Source organism: Asterias amurensis, chromosome 2 (genome assembly GCF_032118995.1).
Source record: "Asterias amurensis chromosome 2, ASM3211899v1".
NCBI lineage: Eukaryota > Metazoa > Echinodermata > Asteroidea > Forcipulatida > Asteriidae > Asterias > Asterias amurensis.
In genome coordinates, this window is record NC_092649.1 from 27,683,168 (window position 1) to 27,702,766 (window position 19,599).

The following is a 19,599-nucleotide window of genomic DNA, read 5'->3' on the forward strand; positions in this document are numbered from 1 at the left end:
TCAAGATGCATTGTGGCATATTTATTGCTGCAGGTGCAATAAAGTAAAATTCACGCTGAAAGGATTGAAGGACTGTGTCACTGATGTCTGATCGCATTTTGTAAATAAATTATGTTGTCGTGAATAGTCATGAGTGACACAATTGGTCGACCACACAAGTCAGTCGTGACTATTTTTGTAGTAGTCGTGGTGGCATGACTAACCAAGTAGTTGAAAAAAGTAGTTGCGACACGACTAAGCAATCAACTGCCGCAGCTTTGACACTCGTTCCACTAGTCATCCAGGCTTACCCATGGTTCAGCCTTATTATGAGAGTCAAATAGTACGTCTACCCATTGCAAACCAGCTTAATTCAAAAGGGTCTACAAGTAGGTGAGTTTGACAGAGGGCGTGCTCGCTTTCATGTGCACAAAATGTGGCCAATCAAAATAAAAATTAAGTCCAAACAATGGGATTAAAAAGAGAAGTCCTCATTTTACAGACTTGTTAAATACATTCCAAGACGTAAAGCTGCATGCTTAACCTGAAATGTGGACTACACAGTACAACACACAGGGGAACTGGCTCCCAAACCGGCACAACCATGATTGATTGAGGTTATGAGGTCAAATGAACTGGGTCAACATGTGTGATTTTATCATCATACAGCAATAATACCCTTTTGAGATATGGTGGCCACTGTAGGAGTGCACTGTGTGGTTTGGGTGTATAAAGACAGATTTACTCAAACCTTACAGTGTTACATTTATAGTATTGTGCACTGTCCACCATCTCAAAATGGCTTATGTCCATAATCTGAATCAGAAAACTTTTTATACACAGATTTCAATGCAAAGTTAACAAGCACAGTGAAGAATAAACTTGCCGGATGTCGTAGACCATTTCTTTTATCCCTTTGTTTTAGCCATTCATAATGTATTTTTTATTATGTTTTTAACAATTGTAAATGATGTCGCAATTCAGCAGTATGCTGCTGTGACATTTTTAAGTAAACAAACCATGAACAGTCAAGAGATTTTCAATAGTACGTAGAGTTTAAAGGAACATTACAGAATTGGTAAGAAACAAATCTTGTCAAAGATCACAGATTCAAGACTGAAGCGATCTATTAGTGACGATAGTAGAAAAATCACTTGAAGTATTTGCTGAGAAATAAATAATAACTAATTTCCCTCTTGGAGTTTATCACTCAGTGAGCAATTTGTTCAGTTAAAAACAGGAAAAAACTAATATCATGCAAAATGTGTAATCTGTTTTTCTCTATATATTTGTTCATGACCGATCGATCTCAAACTTCTACAGATTTGTCTCTATATGTATAAGGTGGATGACATAAAGTGCTTACACAGCCAGCAACTGTTTTATAGCAAAAATAAAGTATGTAATATTCCTTTAATTCACACTTTCAAATGGAACCTCTTTAGAAAAATTGGAATTGAAACAAGAAACAATTATTTCTGCCAGCATTGCATAATATAATTATTATTATTATTTTTTTTTTAAACCTCTTACCTGCATCCCGGGCGATAACCTCTCGGGCGGGTAGTGGGTGTAGAATTGCGTAGCAACTGGATTGTAATAACCTTCATTCTGCATGGCATTCGCTGGTGAAGGGTACATCGGATAGCCTGATGGGTTCTCTGGTGCCATCCGCTGTGAAGGGCCAATGTCAGACGCTATGCTATCTGGTGTACCTCTGTCGCCGGACGCCTTGCGCTCCAGAGCTGGGTGGGTTTGAGGGTAGGTTGCTGACGCACTTACTTCTGGCTGTCTAGACGTTTGGTCGGTTACTGTTTGGGGGCTGGATATAGCAGCTTGGACTGGTTTGGATTGTGACTCATTTGTGGTGGGTGCAACGCTTTCCTTCTCAGGTGGGCCCGCTTGCTCGGCCTTAGCAGCGACATTGTCTTTAATAGTGGTCACTTGGAATCGACCTGTCACTGACTCTACTTTGCTTGCTCCATCGACTGGAGCATGTGTGTCCGTTTTAACTGGATCCTTGAGAGCTGGCGTTGCACTGGAGGTACTACTGTCAGCTTTAGGTTTGGCTTTATCACTGCCAACGTCAACACCCACTGACGGTGTCACAGTAAAGCGTCCTTTAATAACCACAGGCTCTCTCGTCATGGGAACAGTTGCATCAACATCTATGGAAGACTTTCGACTTGACGCACTCACATCATTGAGTGCACCTACACCTGCACTAACATCTGGCACTGAGTGTGCCCTACTTTCTCTGCTTTCTCCATTTCTACTTGCATTGACATTTGCCGTTGACGCAGGTTGCGTGACTGTTTCATTGTCCGTCCTTGACAGAATTTCCTTTAGCGGATCTTCGGCGACGTTCTGCACCTGGAATCTGGAAATGGTCTTAACTGGCTCGGTGTTGATTTTCTCAGCTGCTTTGACACTTTCTCCAGACTGATCAGCAGTTCCTACAGGGTAAGGAGAAGATATCATTTCGGGATTTGAGGAGGCCGAAGACTTTCTAGATGCAGCTTGTGATGTTGTACCATGCCGAGAGCCCTCTGTAACCATGGGTGCATCTGCGATACTGCTTGGGAGAAGCCCTTGAGAAACACTTGAATGAGCAGAATGAGGGACTTGATGTGGTATATTGGTGGAATTGTTCACACTAGGGGTAAGTATTGGGGCTGAGAAGGAGTGAGTGACTAGAGTGTGCTGCTCTTGCTGTGACACAAACTGTGTAGGCACATGAGATGCAGGCGCTTGTGGTGGTGGGGACTGCTGGTAGGTTGCCTGCAGCTGGGACTGTGAGACTCCTTGCTGTTGGTTTATCACCTGCTGCCCTGCAGGATAAGGCTGCATGGCTGGTGTTGACGGCTGTGAATGGACTGGTGTCACTGCCTGCGAAGCCTGTTGACTCGGGGTTGGTGTGAAAGCAGACTTTGGCTGTGGTTTATTGGTAAGTTGCTTCAACTTGGCTTGGAGATCTGCAAGTGAAGCTGAACTCCCAAGGCCTTGCTGTTTAACAACCGGTGTGTTTGGAGCTGCAGTAGTTTGTGGCACAGTTCCAGACTGCTGCTGGGGTGGCTGCGGCTGTGGTTTTTGTTGAAACTGTTGTTGTTGAAACTGTTGAGGAAGAGGCTGCTGTTGTTGTTGTTGTTGTTGTTGTTGTTGAAACTGCTGTTGTTGATATTGTTGTTGACCTTGCTGTTGCAGATGTTGTTGAGTCTGAGATGTCTGCCGCATCATCTGAGGCACTGGTCCTCCCTGACCAACTAGCTGCCCAACACTGTTAGGGGCTGTACCATAGGCATTCTGATGGTGTAGTTGACCTTGAAGCTGCTGCATCTGTTGGTTCTGGTGGTGCTGCATGAGGCTTGCTTGGATCTGGGCCTGCACTGCTTGCCCCTGAGGCATTGCCATTGGCATCAACCCCTGAACCCAGACAGTTTGTCCTCCTTCCATCTGTACTTGATAGGGTTGGTTCATAACAGGCATCTGCTGTTGGCCTTCTGATGGTGCTTGAAGGGGATAAACTTGGATACCACCTCCAGGTCCCATCACCTGCTGGATGGGTGCTCCTTGTTGGTGCATCATGTGCATAGGGTAGATGGGCTGTGGGGCCAGGATGTTCCCCTGGGGCACTGCAGTAATGGGATTGCTCAGTGACACTGGATTCATCTCCCCTGCTGTTCCTGGGGAAACTTGGCTTCTATTTGCCTGTTGTAAGACCTTCTGCTGCTCTACCATCCTCACTGCTGCCGCCTCAGCATAGGTCCGGGGTGCATGTACGCTCCCATTGCTTGTTGCTTTAGTAGATACCTCACTTGTACCAGCTTCAAGTTTATCCACCCCTGGGACTTGCTGTTGTACGGCAGGGATCTGATTGCTGTTTTCTGGAGGGCTTTGTAGTGCATGGACCAGGTTTGCGTTTGCGTCAGATACTTTGGGTGCTTCTGGTTGCTCTTTCTTTGGAGACACCGGACGTCCTTGACTGTCGACAAGGGTGCTGTTGCTGAAACTTTCCGGTACTTTACTCCCCGTGACCTGAACAAAGAAAAGAAGTAGAAACCAAATTGATGAACAATCGATTAAAGCAGAGCAACTAGTGGGTTAAATTGGATTTGAAACTTTGCATGGTGGAGGCATAACTAAGAGAGGTTTGGGTAACACCATGTGAATATCTCTTTTGAGTAGGGTTGGTTCTAAAAAGAACTGGTGGTTAACGATTCAGTTATCATTGAGTGAGCACACACTCACTGCCCACTCCATGTGGGTTTCAGTGTAGGTCTTAGTCCAACTTAAGCCTGCATGCTTCACCGACTTAAGCCCAGCTTATCTAGCTTCCGCCTTCGTGCACCACCAAGCCTAGTACTTAAGCATTGGGGTCTGGCCATAGCAGAATGCACTTTACAAGAATGTTTTATTATTTTTTATTAAGCAGCAACCAGCAGAGTCCAGCATTCTCCTGAAGACTATCATAGCATACTGATTAAAACATTGAGTCATTCAAAAGATATATTCACATAATGTTACTGCAAATCTCCCTTCGTGGTTCAATGGTGTTTTTTTAAAGAGAGACTTAAAGACACACCTTTATTTCTTTCCTTATACCTTATTTGTCCTCCAATGCTTTATATTGATGTAGATTAATTAGCGTACTCCTTTATTGTAAAGCGCTTAGAGAATTAAGTGTTAATTATTATATTATTAATATTTATTATAAATTAAAAACAATTGTCGCTTTGAAATACCTGGGGCGGGCTAATACTGTCGTCACTCATTACAGTGGACTCTGACACGGTCGATTCAGATGCCGGTGTAGCCACAAGACTAACCACCTCAGCTGCAGAAGGAGCCATCTCTGGTGCTGCACTGCTCACCGCAGTGGTGGTATCAGCTACTTTGGGGCTAGAGGATGCTGGCGGTCTATCAACAGGTGCCATTTCTGAGGATGTTGTGACGGGTGTGGCTGTCATTGGACCGCTCTTCTTGGCCTCAGTGCATATCTTCTCAAGCTGCTCGATGAAGATCCCGGTGTATTGTGCTGGCATCAGGTCCTTCGTAAGCTGAAAACAAAACAGTATTCAAAATTGAATTATCTACAATCGAAATAACCTTTTCATCTTTCACTTGAGCCTCAACTTAAAGAAGTAATTTTACCAGTGTACTACTCAAGCATACTCGAACACCATTGTGATGACATGTAAGTCCATACTCGACACTTGATTAAAAAACAATCTGTACAAGAAGTCTTTCGATACTGAACTGAAATTGTACTCTGAGTTCGGTTTTTATAACTATTGGTCAAAACACACACTTTCCTTTCAGCTTTCTTATACATGAGGAATGGAGGAATAAAGCTCTGAGAAAAGTCAAAATTAAGTTGTTTATGGTGTATTTGTGTTTAAAAGAACTTTATCATAACAAGCAAACACTCTAGTTTAGAAATGAGTAAAACAAAAACAGAAGTCCCACACACATTTATTGCAGGAAAATACTGTACAGTCGACTCCCGTTATAACGAGGTCCGCCGGACTGGCCCATTTTCCTCGTATTATCCGAATCTCGTCTTAAACGCAGCGCGCTAAATATAGATACATACGTCATCATTGTGCATGCACACAACACGTGTACTTGCATATACATGTACATGACATAATGGCCGCACGTGTGTACACAGATGCATGGCAGAGCTGCAATTGACTATACTACTGTGTGCATAGAGTAGTATGTGCGATGTACTGCACAAACAAGCACAACGCGGGGATTATAAAACTGTTTTAACTAAGTTGGTTTAGTTTTAAATTCAATTTTAAAATCAATTTACATTTTACAAGATTGATAAAAAGGGTAAGATTCTAACTTGCGTTCATGTTTTGGGAAGTTTCTCTTACAAAACTTTGGTCGCCGGCAGTTTATTGCCAATGCAATAAATAGAGTCTTGGTTTTCATTGGTAACCACCTGTTTAACGCTGGATGGTTCATTGCTGCTGCGAGATACCTGGGGAAATCTTACTGCTGCAATGCATATTGCACACGCTGTGAAAATTTTCAGTCAATAAAATAAAACCACTAGTGTACTAATAGAAGGTTCATTGCTAACGCGAGATACCAGGGAAGATCGTGCTGTTCTGTGCATGTGTGTGCATGTGCAATACACTCGTCGCAGCAACACAAAATAGAGTCTTGATTTTCATTGGTAAACACTGTGTCATGTTAGATGGTTCATTGCCAATGTGGGATACCAGGTAAAATCTTGCTTTTGCATTCAATAATATTGATCACGCAACTAGTTTTGATTGTAAGTTGCGGGTGTTTTTTTTTCTTCTGAAAATTTATAATGCGCTTATAAACTCAGTGGATCAGTATCTTTTCTTAAGATTTCTCCAATGTTTGAACCATGCAAACCTCCTAATCCCACCATTGTCCGGAGTTTGGAATTAACAACCTTGCTTGCTGACTCGTGACTCCCGATTTCGGATTAGTGTTGCTAGCGGTAGCGTCCACTTAACACCTCTATTGTATGTCTTAAAAGCCACAAATATCGACTTTACCAGCTGTACAGGTATTTCCTTTGTTGGTTTTTGAATTGTTCTCGTTATAGAAGGGTTTTAAACAATGTTTTGCTCGTAATGGGTCTCCAAATTACCTCGTTATAACCGTGTTCTCGCTACTACCGTGCCTCGTATAATCAGTATTTTAATGCATTGAAACACGCATGGGGCCAGTCGGGACCGGCAAAAAACCTCGTATCAACCGGAAACCTCGTAACATGCGAGCTCGTAATAACGGAGTCGACTGTATATTAAAGCGCCTTGAGAGTCACAGAGTGGCGGATATGCGCGACATATAAGAAGCCACTATTATTGTTTAGTAACGTTATTATTTAGTGTTGTTCACATACCAGTCCTTCCACAATGTCATCGGATTGTCGTTGTCCACACTGAACTGGAACTGTACCCTCTCGCCCTTCTATACGTCTCAAAGGAGCACTCACGATGTAGTCCTCATCCACCGAGATGAAGTTGAGCTTTGGAGGTCGTTCATGCTTCTTCTTGATACTTTTCAGCCTGGCCTTCCTATCTTTCTCACTCTTCTCTTTCCGCTCCGCTTTCTCGTAGCCGCTGCCAGCCCGTTTCGTGCTGTTGATTAGAAAAACCAAAAAACAGAATCATCAAAGATGTATTCTACAATATTTTGTTTGAAAAGGCCAAACCTAAGAGCAAGCTCGAGTATGAACATTTAGTCGACCTGTGATTGACCACCAAGCAGCATCATACATGCATAGTGAGACACACTCACTCAAACGACTTGTTTGAAAGTCTAGTCAGCCATTGGGAACAGCCCACATTGCCTTCTGCATTTTCGCTGTAGTGTCACTGCTTCCCTTCTGCGTTTTACACTTGTCTAGCATGGAACAGGTTATCAGGACCACATAAGAAACCTCCGTCCCGAGGCTGGTTCCAAATGGTCGACCACAGTAGTCAACCACCGGACGACCAGCCTGGGTACGAGTCAAAATGGTAACCCTTTAGTTAACCATGGTGCACACTCGAACTTGCTCCATTGGGGCGGTAAAAGATTACTTCAAGAAGTTGGAATTGTGTGATGGTCAGAAAAAAAATTCTAAGGGCCAGACACGTTGGTCCCTTCCCTGGTTATCAGGAAAGGCCCTCCTTTTATCCAAAACTACATTGACGTTCATGTTGAAAATCAAATGAAAACAATTTCAACAAAAACCTTTAGTTCTTCTGATAAAAACTGTATGGAATTTGGATTAATGTTATGTAACCCCCCCCCCCCCCCCCCCCCAGATTCTGTCTGCCCATAACGGTTATACAGTGTAAAACTTCTACTGATAGCGGCCCTCTTTTGAATCATCCTCCTTCAGCCCATAGGAACTTCCCGCATGGGGGACAGAATCTCCGGGAGACAGATTGATTTCCCTAAGACACCTGTACATTAATCCAGAGGTCGTATGTTCAGGTCCTTGATTAACTTTTTCTTTGTTCAACCCCATGTACGTACTTGTCCTCTGTGTCTGTCAGAGCTAAGTTAGAGGTTGATCCACCGGGGACTGTGATAGTTGAAGCTGACATTGATGTCGTCGAGCTCCCTGTAATCTCGTCTTTCGGTAGACGGGGAATCTTTGCCAATGTACTGGTTGTCAGTCTGTTGGAAACAAAGGCAAATGTTAACATTAAGTAAGATTTGATGAGGAATACAAAGGCCCTGTCACACAGGGAAATTTGTTAAGGCAACTTGGAGGCAACTAACTGCATTGCATGCAAAAAGGAACACTTCGGTTGTACAATTTTCTAGCACCATGTTTCTGTCCCAAGTAAATACAATTCAAATAAACATGTGGATGTTTGTTCTTCTTGGAGATTGCCTGAAACTGCTTGGAGATTGCCTGAAACTGGTTGGCAGTAAACTGCCTCAAGTGACATGGCCCTTAACCAAGTTCTGGCAAGGAGTTACACAGAACGCCATAGCCTCTGTTACTCTCAGGGCCCAATTTCATGGAGCTTCTTAAGCACAAAAAGCAGCCAAGCACAATCCCAGCCAAACTACCAGGTCTTGTGTACAATTTGTTACTGGTATGCAGCTCATTTTTGCTTGGCAGAAAATTGTTAAGCAATATTTCCTGCTAAAGCAGCTCTTGAGCCCTGGTCTTGACCTTGGGAACCTTCAACAGTTTCCATAGACTTAAAGATTTTTCCAATTGGAAGTACCCTTTAAAAAATGAAAATGGCCTTGCCCTCATAAATTGCAGGCCTGTCTTCTTTTTTTGTCTTCTTTTTTTCTGGGGGGGGGGGGGTATTGTATAGGGTTCTTTACTTTTCATGATTTAAACTAAAACGCAGAACAAGCAGAAGGCAGTAACAGGATTATAGAGAGCAGTGACTCAAACGGAAAGACAAAATAACATGGAATGTGATATGAAAAAAAACCTGCAGTCAGTGCCCCGGTCAATAACCTAAAATGTACTATAGTTGATTTAAGGTATGACATGTCCTGCCACAAACATGCATTTTTGGAAAGGAAAAAAAACAACACGGGCCATTGTTCACAAGGACAATGGATACACAGCTCTCACTTGACATTGCACTGTGAAGTTGGTTATCTTTACAAGCAATGATACATCATTTGTGTTTGAACAACTTTGGATTTATTGGTAAATTACTGCGTGCCTTAATAACTCCTTGCAAAATTGTTAAAAATCATTTTTTTTTTTTTAGCTGGTCATTAGATTTCAGCTGTGCCTTTTGTAAACCTTTTCCTTCTTTAGCATTCATTTACTTGAAACAAAAACCCCAGTAGTTTTGATGGTTTGTTTTTCTCACTTCAAAACATTTTACAAACCAAACGAAAACAGCAAAATATGAAAAAGAGAAGGCACTAACTATTCATAATACACTTTAATGTGCTGTTTTCTAGATTTTATGCACCATTATCAGATAACTTTTTTCTTCCGGCAGGCAGGCAGCCACATCTTGCCAGATCGGACTGACGGATATGAGCAATAGCACATTGATGTGAACGCTTGCAGGTGATAACTAGAGTGCCACCACGGTGAATGTTTGTCATTCTATAACACGATCGCCTGCAGCTGACGATTGTCACCGAGTCTTGACCTAAACTGTTGATTAGTTAATGAATGTAAAGGAGGAAGGCGCACACTGGCATAGAACGCCTCATTTGGATTTAAATTAGATCTTTTTATCACATAATAAGGCAACTTTACACTTGACACCAAATCTATATAAACCCAATGACAAGAGAGGATCAACTGTCTTCCTAAGTCAGTCTTTGATTGGTTCCTGTCTTATGAGTTAAGCAAATCATAGCCAAACCAGGTGTGTTTTGTGTAGGGCCAGGGGTGGATTTCACAAAGTGTTAGGACTAGTCTTATCTTGAGTTAGGACCAGTTACTCATCCTAACTTAGGACTATCCATGCAATTTGTATATCTCCTAGGACTAGTCCTAAGTTAGGGCTAGTCCTAACTCTTTGTGAAATCGACCCCTGGGCACAAAAGTTTGCTAAGCACAAACAAAACTTCCTTAGAAGAAACAGGTAACCAGCCAGCATTCCATAAACTTTACATTGTTGCGACTGGTGCCCCCTCATTTGTTTGCCTAGCAACAACCTTAGCAACAGCCATAGCCAGACACAGCTCTAGTTTATCTGACTTTCATGTTGAGTGGGTACTAAATGGATATTGATTGACATCAATGAAGTTGACCTTTGTTGCAAGGGAAGGAAGTCGGGGGTTGACTGTAATTTTTCCTGGAATTACCACATTTACAGGTCGCATATCAACAACAATGAACTTTGTATCAATTTCCCTTTAATGCACTTTCACTTTAAAAGGTTTTTATACCATTTGTAGAATGAAGATGAATGTAATGTAATTTACCTAAGAAGTTTCAGAGCAATGTTTTCGAAAGAGTCGCGTAAATACTTGCTAGAATAATTTTCATCTCCTGAGTACTTTGTGAAATTGTTTGACTCATTTCCCACAGCACCTCAGCAAGTAACACTTTAAGGAAAGCTTTCTACCCCCATTATCTTCGAACCATGTAATTTTAATGTAAATCTGTGGATATGGTGTTTTGTGTCATACAAAATGTACCCAGAACCCTTTATAACTGTCAAAACATACATCATTGATTCAGAGTAAAGTTGGTTTAATTAAGTTGTTTGTGAGCCATTCGGTGAACACTGTTATTGTAAACAGATAATAGATTTGACTTTGTTTGACATGGAAGTTGAGGGGAAAAAAACACCTTCCAGACAGGGGGGGGGAAACACACGTGCCCGGCGGACCCCACGAAGAGCCAGTGCATCCTATTTTTCAATTTGGTTCAAATTAGGTGTGGATCCCTGGCTTCAATTAAGTTCCTTCCCTCCTCAACAACTGGGGCACGAACGGCCCGGCGGCAGGTAACCTGGTTATTTTAACACAGTCAGACAAGAAAACACATTTTGATTTTTTGCTTTTTTCCCATCGCAAACTAATGGAATTAGTCATGGGCTTCCTTTTTTTTCTTTTTTCACAGTCGCTGCAAACAAAAAAATAATATTATTGTTTGAGGGAGGGGGGAACGGTGTGCTGTGAACATCGTTGTAGTAGTAACACAGTTCTATTGCAGCGTATTTAAAGGGTCACAAAACACAATGTCCACAGTTTGGAAATAACGATGGTAGAAAGTTTCCCTTAAAATACTACTAGCTGAGGTGTTGTAGTTTTTGAGAAATGAGTAAACAAGTCACAAAAATAATTTTTTGTCTCTGAAGATGAAAAATATTTCAGCATGTAAAAGGTATTTTTGTGACATTGTGTACTCATTTCTCAAAAACTACAGCCCGTCAGCTAGTAACATTTTAAGGTAAGCTTTCTACTATCATTTTCTTAAAATGCTGTAAAACTGTAAGTTTAATGTAATCTGTGGACATCGTGTTTTGTGCTAAAATAAGTACCCAAATCCTTTAAAGGCATAAGCATACTTTGGGTTTTTTGAGCTGCTCAATTGTTTTAATCCTATATAAATGTAGATATACAACACTAACATTTCATTTAAAAAAAGTGAATCTGGAGTGGTTATGTCCTGGCAGGAATATTAATTCGAAATTGGAATAGGCAATTTGGGAAACGTTTCTCAGATTGAATTTTTTGTTTTAATCCTTTGAAGGGAGTTGTTTCCTAAAATGTTAATAGGTTTTAAGGGTCATTCATTTTTTGGAGTAATTATCATAAGTATTAACTCCCTTTAAACACCCAATCCAATAAACAATGTTTGATAAAAAGAATTTTGTTCACTCTTTCAATCCGCATTATTTGTTTAAATGAAAACAAAATAATCCAAAAACCCTAAGTGTGTCCTAAACTTCATACCCATTCTCTTTAAGGAGCTGAGACGGTCTAAGGAATGATTTAAGGTCTCGTGACCAGGGGTAATAATGTTTGAAACGCTGTGAAATGCCATTTGGGTGTGAAAAGCACTTTGAAAAAACTGGTCATAATTATTGTAGACAACTTATTTTTATAGCCATAAAGTAACAACATTTCCTGGGAAGACCAACTTAGCTGTCAGAGGCCATAAATCGACCTGTTATCACCAATCTCAGAGAACTGTATTTCTGGTTTGATTTATGATTTTAACCATGGCCTTATCCAAAAATTAACTGCTGAGAAGGACATGCTTGACAACGCAACAGGGCGTGATTTAAAATAAAATAAAAAAAAGTTCTGAAAGTTTTGGGGGGGAAATTGGTCTTGAGATGAAGCCTCCGGAAGACACATGATGTTACGTTCAGGCTGTCTGTTTCGTTTCTTTGCAAATTTAACTTTTAATATATTGTATGTCTAGTCATAAATAAATTCTTCTTCTGTTTCTTCACTTTTCCATCGCACATGCAAATGGGTATACAACAATACAAAGGCGTGTATGCTTCGTTTTTAAAAGGGCAAGGGCACCAAGGCATTTTCTCCTTGGTAAAGGGCACCCCATGAGGAAATTGTAAGTTTCTACTGGAGCATTTCAGGAGCACAAAGGCAATGTCAATGACCAGGGGGCATGGAGGCAATTGCCCCTTTTTTTACGGTCATCCAAAGTATGTAACATGGGGAGAGGGATCGGATCACATACATGTAAAACTTTACCCCTTCAAAACTACCGTATGACAGTTTGACCGGTATCCTGTTCCTTTCTGCTTAACAGAAAAATGTTAGGCAATAACTTTCTCATTCCTGTTTTTGCAGCTAAACAAACTCTTTTGTTTGCTCCGTGGATTTGTATGATTAGAATCTCTCAAATTAAGTCTTGGTTGAGCATTCTGCTTTATACGAATTTATATCTGAATACCAGGACTGACTGTGGCAATACTATGAATGCCCTTTTTTTTTAATATCAAGCTAACATCCCTCAAGCATCTAACCTACTTTTGTGAACTACTTCTCAGTAAAAAAAAAAAAAAAATATTTCACTAAACTGGCGGCATGCCGATAACATAGTGAGACGGATTCTCACAGAGTCAATCTATTTCTTTGCCAGTACAGCATTGACAGCTGACATTTTTAATTCCTCAGGGACTTGCAATCTTCTGAACGAGGTTAATTTCACTGTTCCTTATCATATCAAATGGATTTCATGATAATCATTCTGTTTCCGTGCAAATCAAGACTTGTCAAACCATTTTACGAACTTTGAAACGTTCTCTTTTGGGGAATTTATCACCGTACCACTCATTTATTGTTACAAAGAACAATTTTTTAACTGGCACAACGGACTAGTAAAAAAAAAGATATGACTCGCCCACCTCTTCAAAAGTCGATTTGCCAAAGGCGGAAATCTTAAAAAGTACGAACTGAAAACAAATGATTGATTTTCAAAGTCAGAAAGACGGAATTCTGCCAAAAGGCGAAAAAATTTCACCCCTGGTTAGCACTGTATACTCAGTACTTTCCCAAGATCCGTGAACAAAATCACAGGCATATTACTCGGGTGGGGTTTGAGCCCATGACCCAGGCCTGGAACTTCGTAGTTTTTAGGGCAAGGCCACTTTGGCCTTCGATAGGTGCAAATTTTAAGGGCATCAAGGCCAAACAGAAAATTTGTCAAGGGCACGGAGGCCAAAGAACTTTCAAACTAGCTATATTTACAAAACAAGAAAACGGATCTTGGATTTAAAAGGTGAAAGGGGCACTACGGCCATGGGGGAAAAGGGCACGGCAAACTAGGCCGTAATGACATGGTTATTTTTAAGGGGCATCACGGCCACTTGAAGGACAACGACGGCAATGGCCGTCGTGGCTGCCGTGATATTCCGGCCCTGATGACCTTTGCACATTTAGCAACTTGACCTCCGAGATTGCCCGGTAGCTATAGAGGCACTTGGCATCCTATATTTTGGCAACGGGTACGGAAACATTCTGACGATGACTTGAGCAAGCTAGTCAAAACGTTGAGACCAATTAAGAACTCACTCTGCGGCAGTGCAGTTAATAACGATCCAATAGCTAAAGCAGTCCCCTCTGATTTTCTACCTTCCGCCCAGGTAGTAGTTAAAAAGCAGGACAGTTCTTTTCAAAACTGAGAACTCTCCCGAAAAATCTGGAACAATCTACTTCGCGGAAGTAGAATATAGCCTAGCAAGTAGACATACAGACATGGTGTTACCGCAAACCAAATATTTACCTCCCCATGCAATGCCTCAAATCATACATTCTGCAATATTAGCAATCAACTCTCTTCTTACCTTGGGCACTTCAGCTGCGGACTGTGGCTGGCCATCTTGGACTTGAGATGTTTGCTGCTGCTGCTGCAGTTGAGCTGTCTGTTGTTGTTGTTGTTGCTGTTGTTGTTGGGAAGGGGGTTGTTGTTGCTGCGGCTGTTGTTGATAACCTGCAGGGATCTGAAACTGTTGGTACTGTCCATTTGCCTGCTGCTGTAAACAATAACAAACAACTGTCAATATAAATTTGTTTAACTAAAAAAATGAACATAATGAAACACAGGAGATTCCCAATAGAGTGGCATACCTCGGAAAGGCCATTTTCACTATATCGCTTGACGATAACTAATAAAACTCGCACCGCAACACCACATGGGCAGTTTGGGGACTTTTAAATGGCTGAAATGAGTGTGAAAAACATTCACCAGTCTCAGAAAAAAACTTTTGCCATAAACATATAGACAAATGCGGGTTTGCTGCTTTGCAAACTACAAATGTACTTAAACAGGACTCGAATTTTACACTAGACAGCAGGCCCAATGAGGGGTCTTCTGACTTTGAATATTAAAACATCGCTCTTTAATTAAAACTGATAAATACATGAATCTTTCACTTCCGTCGAGTATTACCCACTTGACAAATCTTCTCTTAATGCTTGTTAAAAAAACAAAAAAACTTAAATGTTTGTGGGCGCTGCAAACTTTCCCCCATGTTTCACTGTGAAAATGGCCTCTCCTGCACAAAACATAGAGGTCTCACTGTATTGCGAAGTGCTCGGTTCATAAAAGAAACGCTTGCGCACTTTCTAATGTGTATTTTACGATAAACATCTTTGACAAACTGTTTAATAACCATTAACCAAGTTTATTTTTTAGAAGAGATGTCATGCAAAGAGAATTTCAAAGGAACTTTGAGACACATGATTAAAAACCTGGATGATTGTGAATAGAAGTTAAATCAGTACAATTATTTGAAACGAGATGAAACGCATGTAAGTTAAATGTGAAAAGTTACTGAGAAGGGATGTGAAACAGATCGTAATTTAAAATACACCTACAAATAATTTTTACTACAAATATGAAATGATTAAAGTACTATTCATAGAAATAAAAACAAAACATCAGAGTAATGCTATTGTTAAGGTCCAATACGCAAGTCATATTTGACTGTCTGCAGATTAACATTTCTATAGACCCCTTGCATGTGTTGACACATGCTCAAAGAGCGCCCTCACTGGGGTCAAAAAGCGCCCTCACTGGGTCAAAAAAGGTAAATCATTGGTGGATAGCTGTTCTGTGTGAGTAGTGACCTCAGCGCCCCTGTAGCGTTTCACGTTACACAACAGTAGTTGCCGAAACATAAGCACATTTTGTACATTTTGTAACCACACGAACAAAACAAAGAATGGTATAATTAATGGATTAAAGTTTGGAGTTAATAAATAAAATCAGTGCATAAAAAGAAACCCTCTGTTTAAAGGCAATGGACACCTTTGGTAATTGTCAAAGATCAGTATTCCAAGTTGTCGTATCCCAACAGATGCATAAAATATTAAGTCTGGGACAATTTTGACTCAATTGGTCATTGAAGTTGCAGGAGTTGAAAGGAAAAACACAAATTTTGCACAAATTTGTGTGCTTTCAGATGCCTTATAAAAGGCTTTAGTCCTGAAGTTTTTTATGATTTTAGTGAGAAATTACCTCTCTGCCCAAAACTATGTTACTACAGTGGGAGCTATTTCTCACAACAACTCTCCATTGCTCATTTTCAAGTAAGTTTTTATGCTAACAATCACTTTCGACTAATTGCCAATAGTGTCCATTGTTTTTGCTTCCCCACCTTGGACACCTTTCACAGTTTGATGCTTTGACAGAACAAGTAAGACAAAGACGATCTATACCAACATTTACAGTACCCACCAGTGCACAAAGGCATTCCAGAGCAAGAGAGTAAAGACCTTCATGTGACCAAGCTCCAAACTACTCAAATAATTCAGAAGGAAAGCCTAAAGCACTACCAGACATGATCAATAAGGCACAGACATGCTCTCAGTCCACAAGAATGCAAAACCACAAAATTAAATTTTCCCAGGTTGGTTTTGTTGTGCAGAGGTTATCAAGCTGTTCTCTTTAACTTACTCCCCCCCCCCCCCCGACTTGCCTGTGTAGGGCACCAGGGAAGAAGTCCAGACCTTTAAATACCACATAAGTGCACCAGACAGTTTCAAAATTATACACAATGGATGAGTTCCAATAGACGCCATCTTGCATTTTGGCTCACAGGCCCATAAAACGTTTAGTTTGTTAACCAATCCTCGCTGTTTACTAGCCAATCAGGCAACGAGTTTTGTGAAATGTGCACGTGCTGCACGCCGTTCTCGCGCAAACGCATGGCTGTGTGTTCCAAATTGCCTGTAAAGATGGCCAATTTACATCATGTGGGAAATATGTATTTTGAAATAACACATGGCCAGGGCTAAGGCTACAAACTATTATTTAAGAAACTATTATTTAAGAAGTGTCTAAAGAATCAAATAAGCTTGCAACAAAACCCTGAAAGTATGACATCAACTTTAAGATCTCTCATTGATTTCCTACCACGCTTTACTAAGAAGGGTATAGTTCAAAGTTCGTGGATAAAAAGCCACTTGCACTATACTGTGTGCTTCTTCAACTTTACTTTTCAATTATTACCCCAACAAATTTTGAGTTGGCTTGTAAAGTTTTTTATTAAAATATATGTTAGGTGACAGTTGTTGCTACATTTCCATTGACTTACAGTGTATATTGTCTATTTGAACTAGATATTGGGGGTCAAACAAAGAACAATTGAGTGAAGCAGGACTTGAACATGTGACCTCCTTATTAACATGACGGTGCTCTAATTTCATAAAGCTGATAAGCAGACAAAATTTGCTTAGGAAAAAATTGAGTGGGGCACCAGTCACAACAATGTAATTTTGGCTGGTAACCAGTGTCTCTTGAGCAATGCTTTTCTGTGTTTAGCAAGTTTTTGTGCTAACAAGCTTACAGGGGTCTGGAAACTACTATGGCAGTGGGTCTGTGTTAATGGAGGACCTCCCTCAGCCATGACATGATTGATTGATTTATGACTGAGGATGTCCTACAATTATGCCCCCCCCCTTCTTGAACTCCTCCCCTGCCTTCATCCTCCCCACCTTTCCGCCCATTCTTCCTGGAGTGATATTGCATAGAAAAACAGCACTAATGAAAAGAGTAGGACAAATAAACCCTTATTGGCAATGAAAATTAAGTTAAGGCCCCCGAAACTATAACTCATTCTTAATGTTTGAATATTGGTTGTCCAAAGGTACATGGGGGTGTTACTTTTTTTTCCGCCAAGGGAATGTACCACAGCTCTGTGATTGTAGGAAGGGACCCCTAAATCAACTGAGGTGATGTTGCACAGAAAAACAATACTAATGCAAAGATAAGGACAAATAATCTCACATTGGCAATGTACATTGAGTGAAGGCCCCCTTCGAAACTATAACACATTTGAATGTAGGTCGTCAAATCAATCCCTCAGGAACACGTTTCACTCTTTCCAGCAAGGGAATGTACCATGGCCCTGTGATTGCAGTCAACTAAGTTGATTCGTCAGCAGGAAACAGCAAGGTGAACAAACAAAAACTACATTCTCGGCCATGATTGGTCCTTGGCGAGTAGGTCATAGGTCACTGTTTCAGTGACAAAGTCCCACTCTTATGACTGCCTTTTAAGGTGATCAGACCTTCGCAGCGTAGTGCGTTTTTTCTTTTTCTTTTTCGTTTTTGTCACGATTCTTGCACGTTATGCAGTGACATATATGTGTGGTGAATGTCTCAGAGGGGACAGCAGATGATTTTGGGAATGTGAGAATCCAGAAGATGAGTGGTACAGCAGATGCCACAGAGCGGAAGAGAAGGAGGAAAAAACTACGTACAACAGTCACAGAATGTGTGTCGGTAATCTATCTCTCAATGACTTGACAACTCCATGGTTAAAGAGTCGCTTTCGGTCTAGACAAGACTCGTTGATGAAAAAATTTCAAATCAAGACGACGATCACTGCTTCACCCAGCTAAACTAACTACTCTATGATCTACTGCCATATTTGTTATCATCTTACAATTGGATAAATCTTCAAACGAATTGAGCACTAACACTAGTATGTTGTAAAAACAGTGCTGGATTGGTACTTGATCTTATAAATATTTTCTTTCTTTCCGCAAAATTTCTTTCCTCCACATAAAAAAGCATTGAACTAAATAAAACTGTTTGTGTTATCTAAATTTGGAAAATTTTCTGAAATATTTTAATATTTTTTAAAGAATCCTCAAAGTATTTGTACTGAAGTATGTGGTGTACATTTGATAAACATGGCAATGCAATTCAGAAAATTTCTACACCAATTGTCACCATAAATTGTCAAAGTTATCCCTCCCCCAAACCAAAATTGTAAAAATGCAATGCTGATAAACTCAACAATGCATAAAACTGTAATAGGTTTTTTCAAAAGAGAGAGAGAGAGGTATTTGGGATATTTCTGCTTTAAATCAAGAGCAAACGTATTTAACAGTACTGGTATTAAATACCAATACTGGTAAATACGTTTGTAAATGCTAAAGGAATTTTTGTCTCACTGCTACGAAAAGTATTCTGTGACATTGTTTAACTATTTTCTCAAAAACTACGGCGCTTTAGCAAGTAATATTATAAGGGAAGCTTTGCACCATCTTTATCTCTAAGCAGTATAAGTTTTATGTAAGTCTGTGGACATTGTGTTTTGTGCTACAAAAAATATCTAAACCCTTTAATCTCCCACATCCAGACTTTTCATTATGCCACTGGCCAGCCAGGATGGAATGATGAAACATTCCTGTCTGACATCTTAATGAGCAACGGTCAATTTGCAACTCACACAAATCCGGACAGGAATGTTTGTGTGAACTTGCTGATTTTCCACCGCATTGAGGTTTGGGCTTTGGGCGCAGCGGAACCAGGGGGGAACGTTCAACTACTACACAATGAGTCAGAAATTTATTGTAATCCACGAGGGATTGGGGGGAAGGAGGGTGCATCGCAGTAGTGTTATGAGGTCGGTTTTTTGTCCTGCAACACTCAAAACACCAACTGAAAGGTGAGCTGTAAGTCAATTGCCTCCATGCCCTTAAGCCATTTCCTTGGTGCCCTTGAAATGCTTCTGTAGAAATTTTCAATTGCTTCATAGGCTGACCTCGGCCATTGCTGCCTTGGTGCCCTTAAAACTCTCCAGTAGAAATTTACAATTTCCTCATGTCCTTGCCCTTTCAAAAATGAAGTATACACGCCTGAATATGTGCAAGAGGTAACTGAAAAAATGTAGCTACATGTATGGGGAATGAGTGA

At 40.6% G+C, this 19,599-nt stretch overlaps 1 protein-coding gene across 1 annotated transcript in view; it reads right to left on the reverse strand.

Annotated features, from left to right (window-relative positions):
- Positions 1–19,599, reverse strand: part of LOC139954521 (uncharacterized) — a 66,469-nt gene that overhangs the window by 3,232 nt on the left and 43,638 nt on the right. The window contains 9 exon segments of the mRNA XM_071954363.1: positions 1,513–4,014; positions 4,722–5,036; positions 6,875–6,894; positions 6,897–6,942; positions 6,945–6,967; positions 6,970–7,112; positions 7,999–8,090; positions 8,092–8,142; positions 14,235–14,423. Coding sequence (XP_071810464.1) covers positions 1,513–4,014; positions 4,722–5,036; positions 6,875–6,894; positions 6,897–6,942; positions 6,945–6,967; positions 6,970–7,112; positions 7,999–8,090; positions 8,092–8,142; positions 14,235–14,423 — 3,381 coding nt within the window.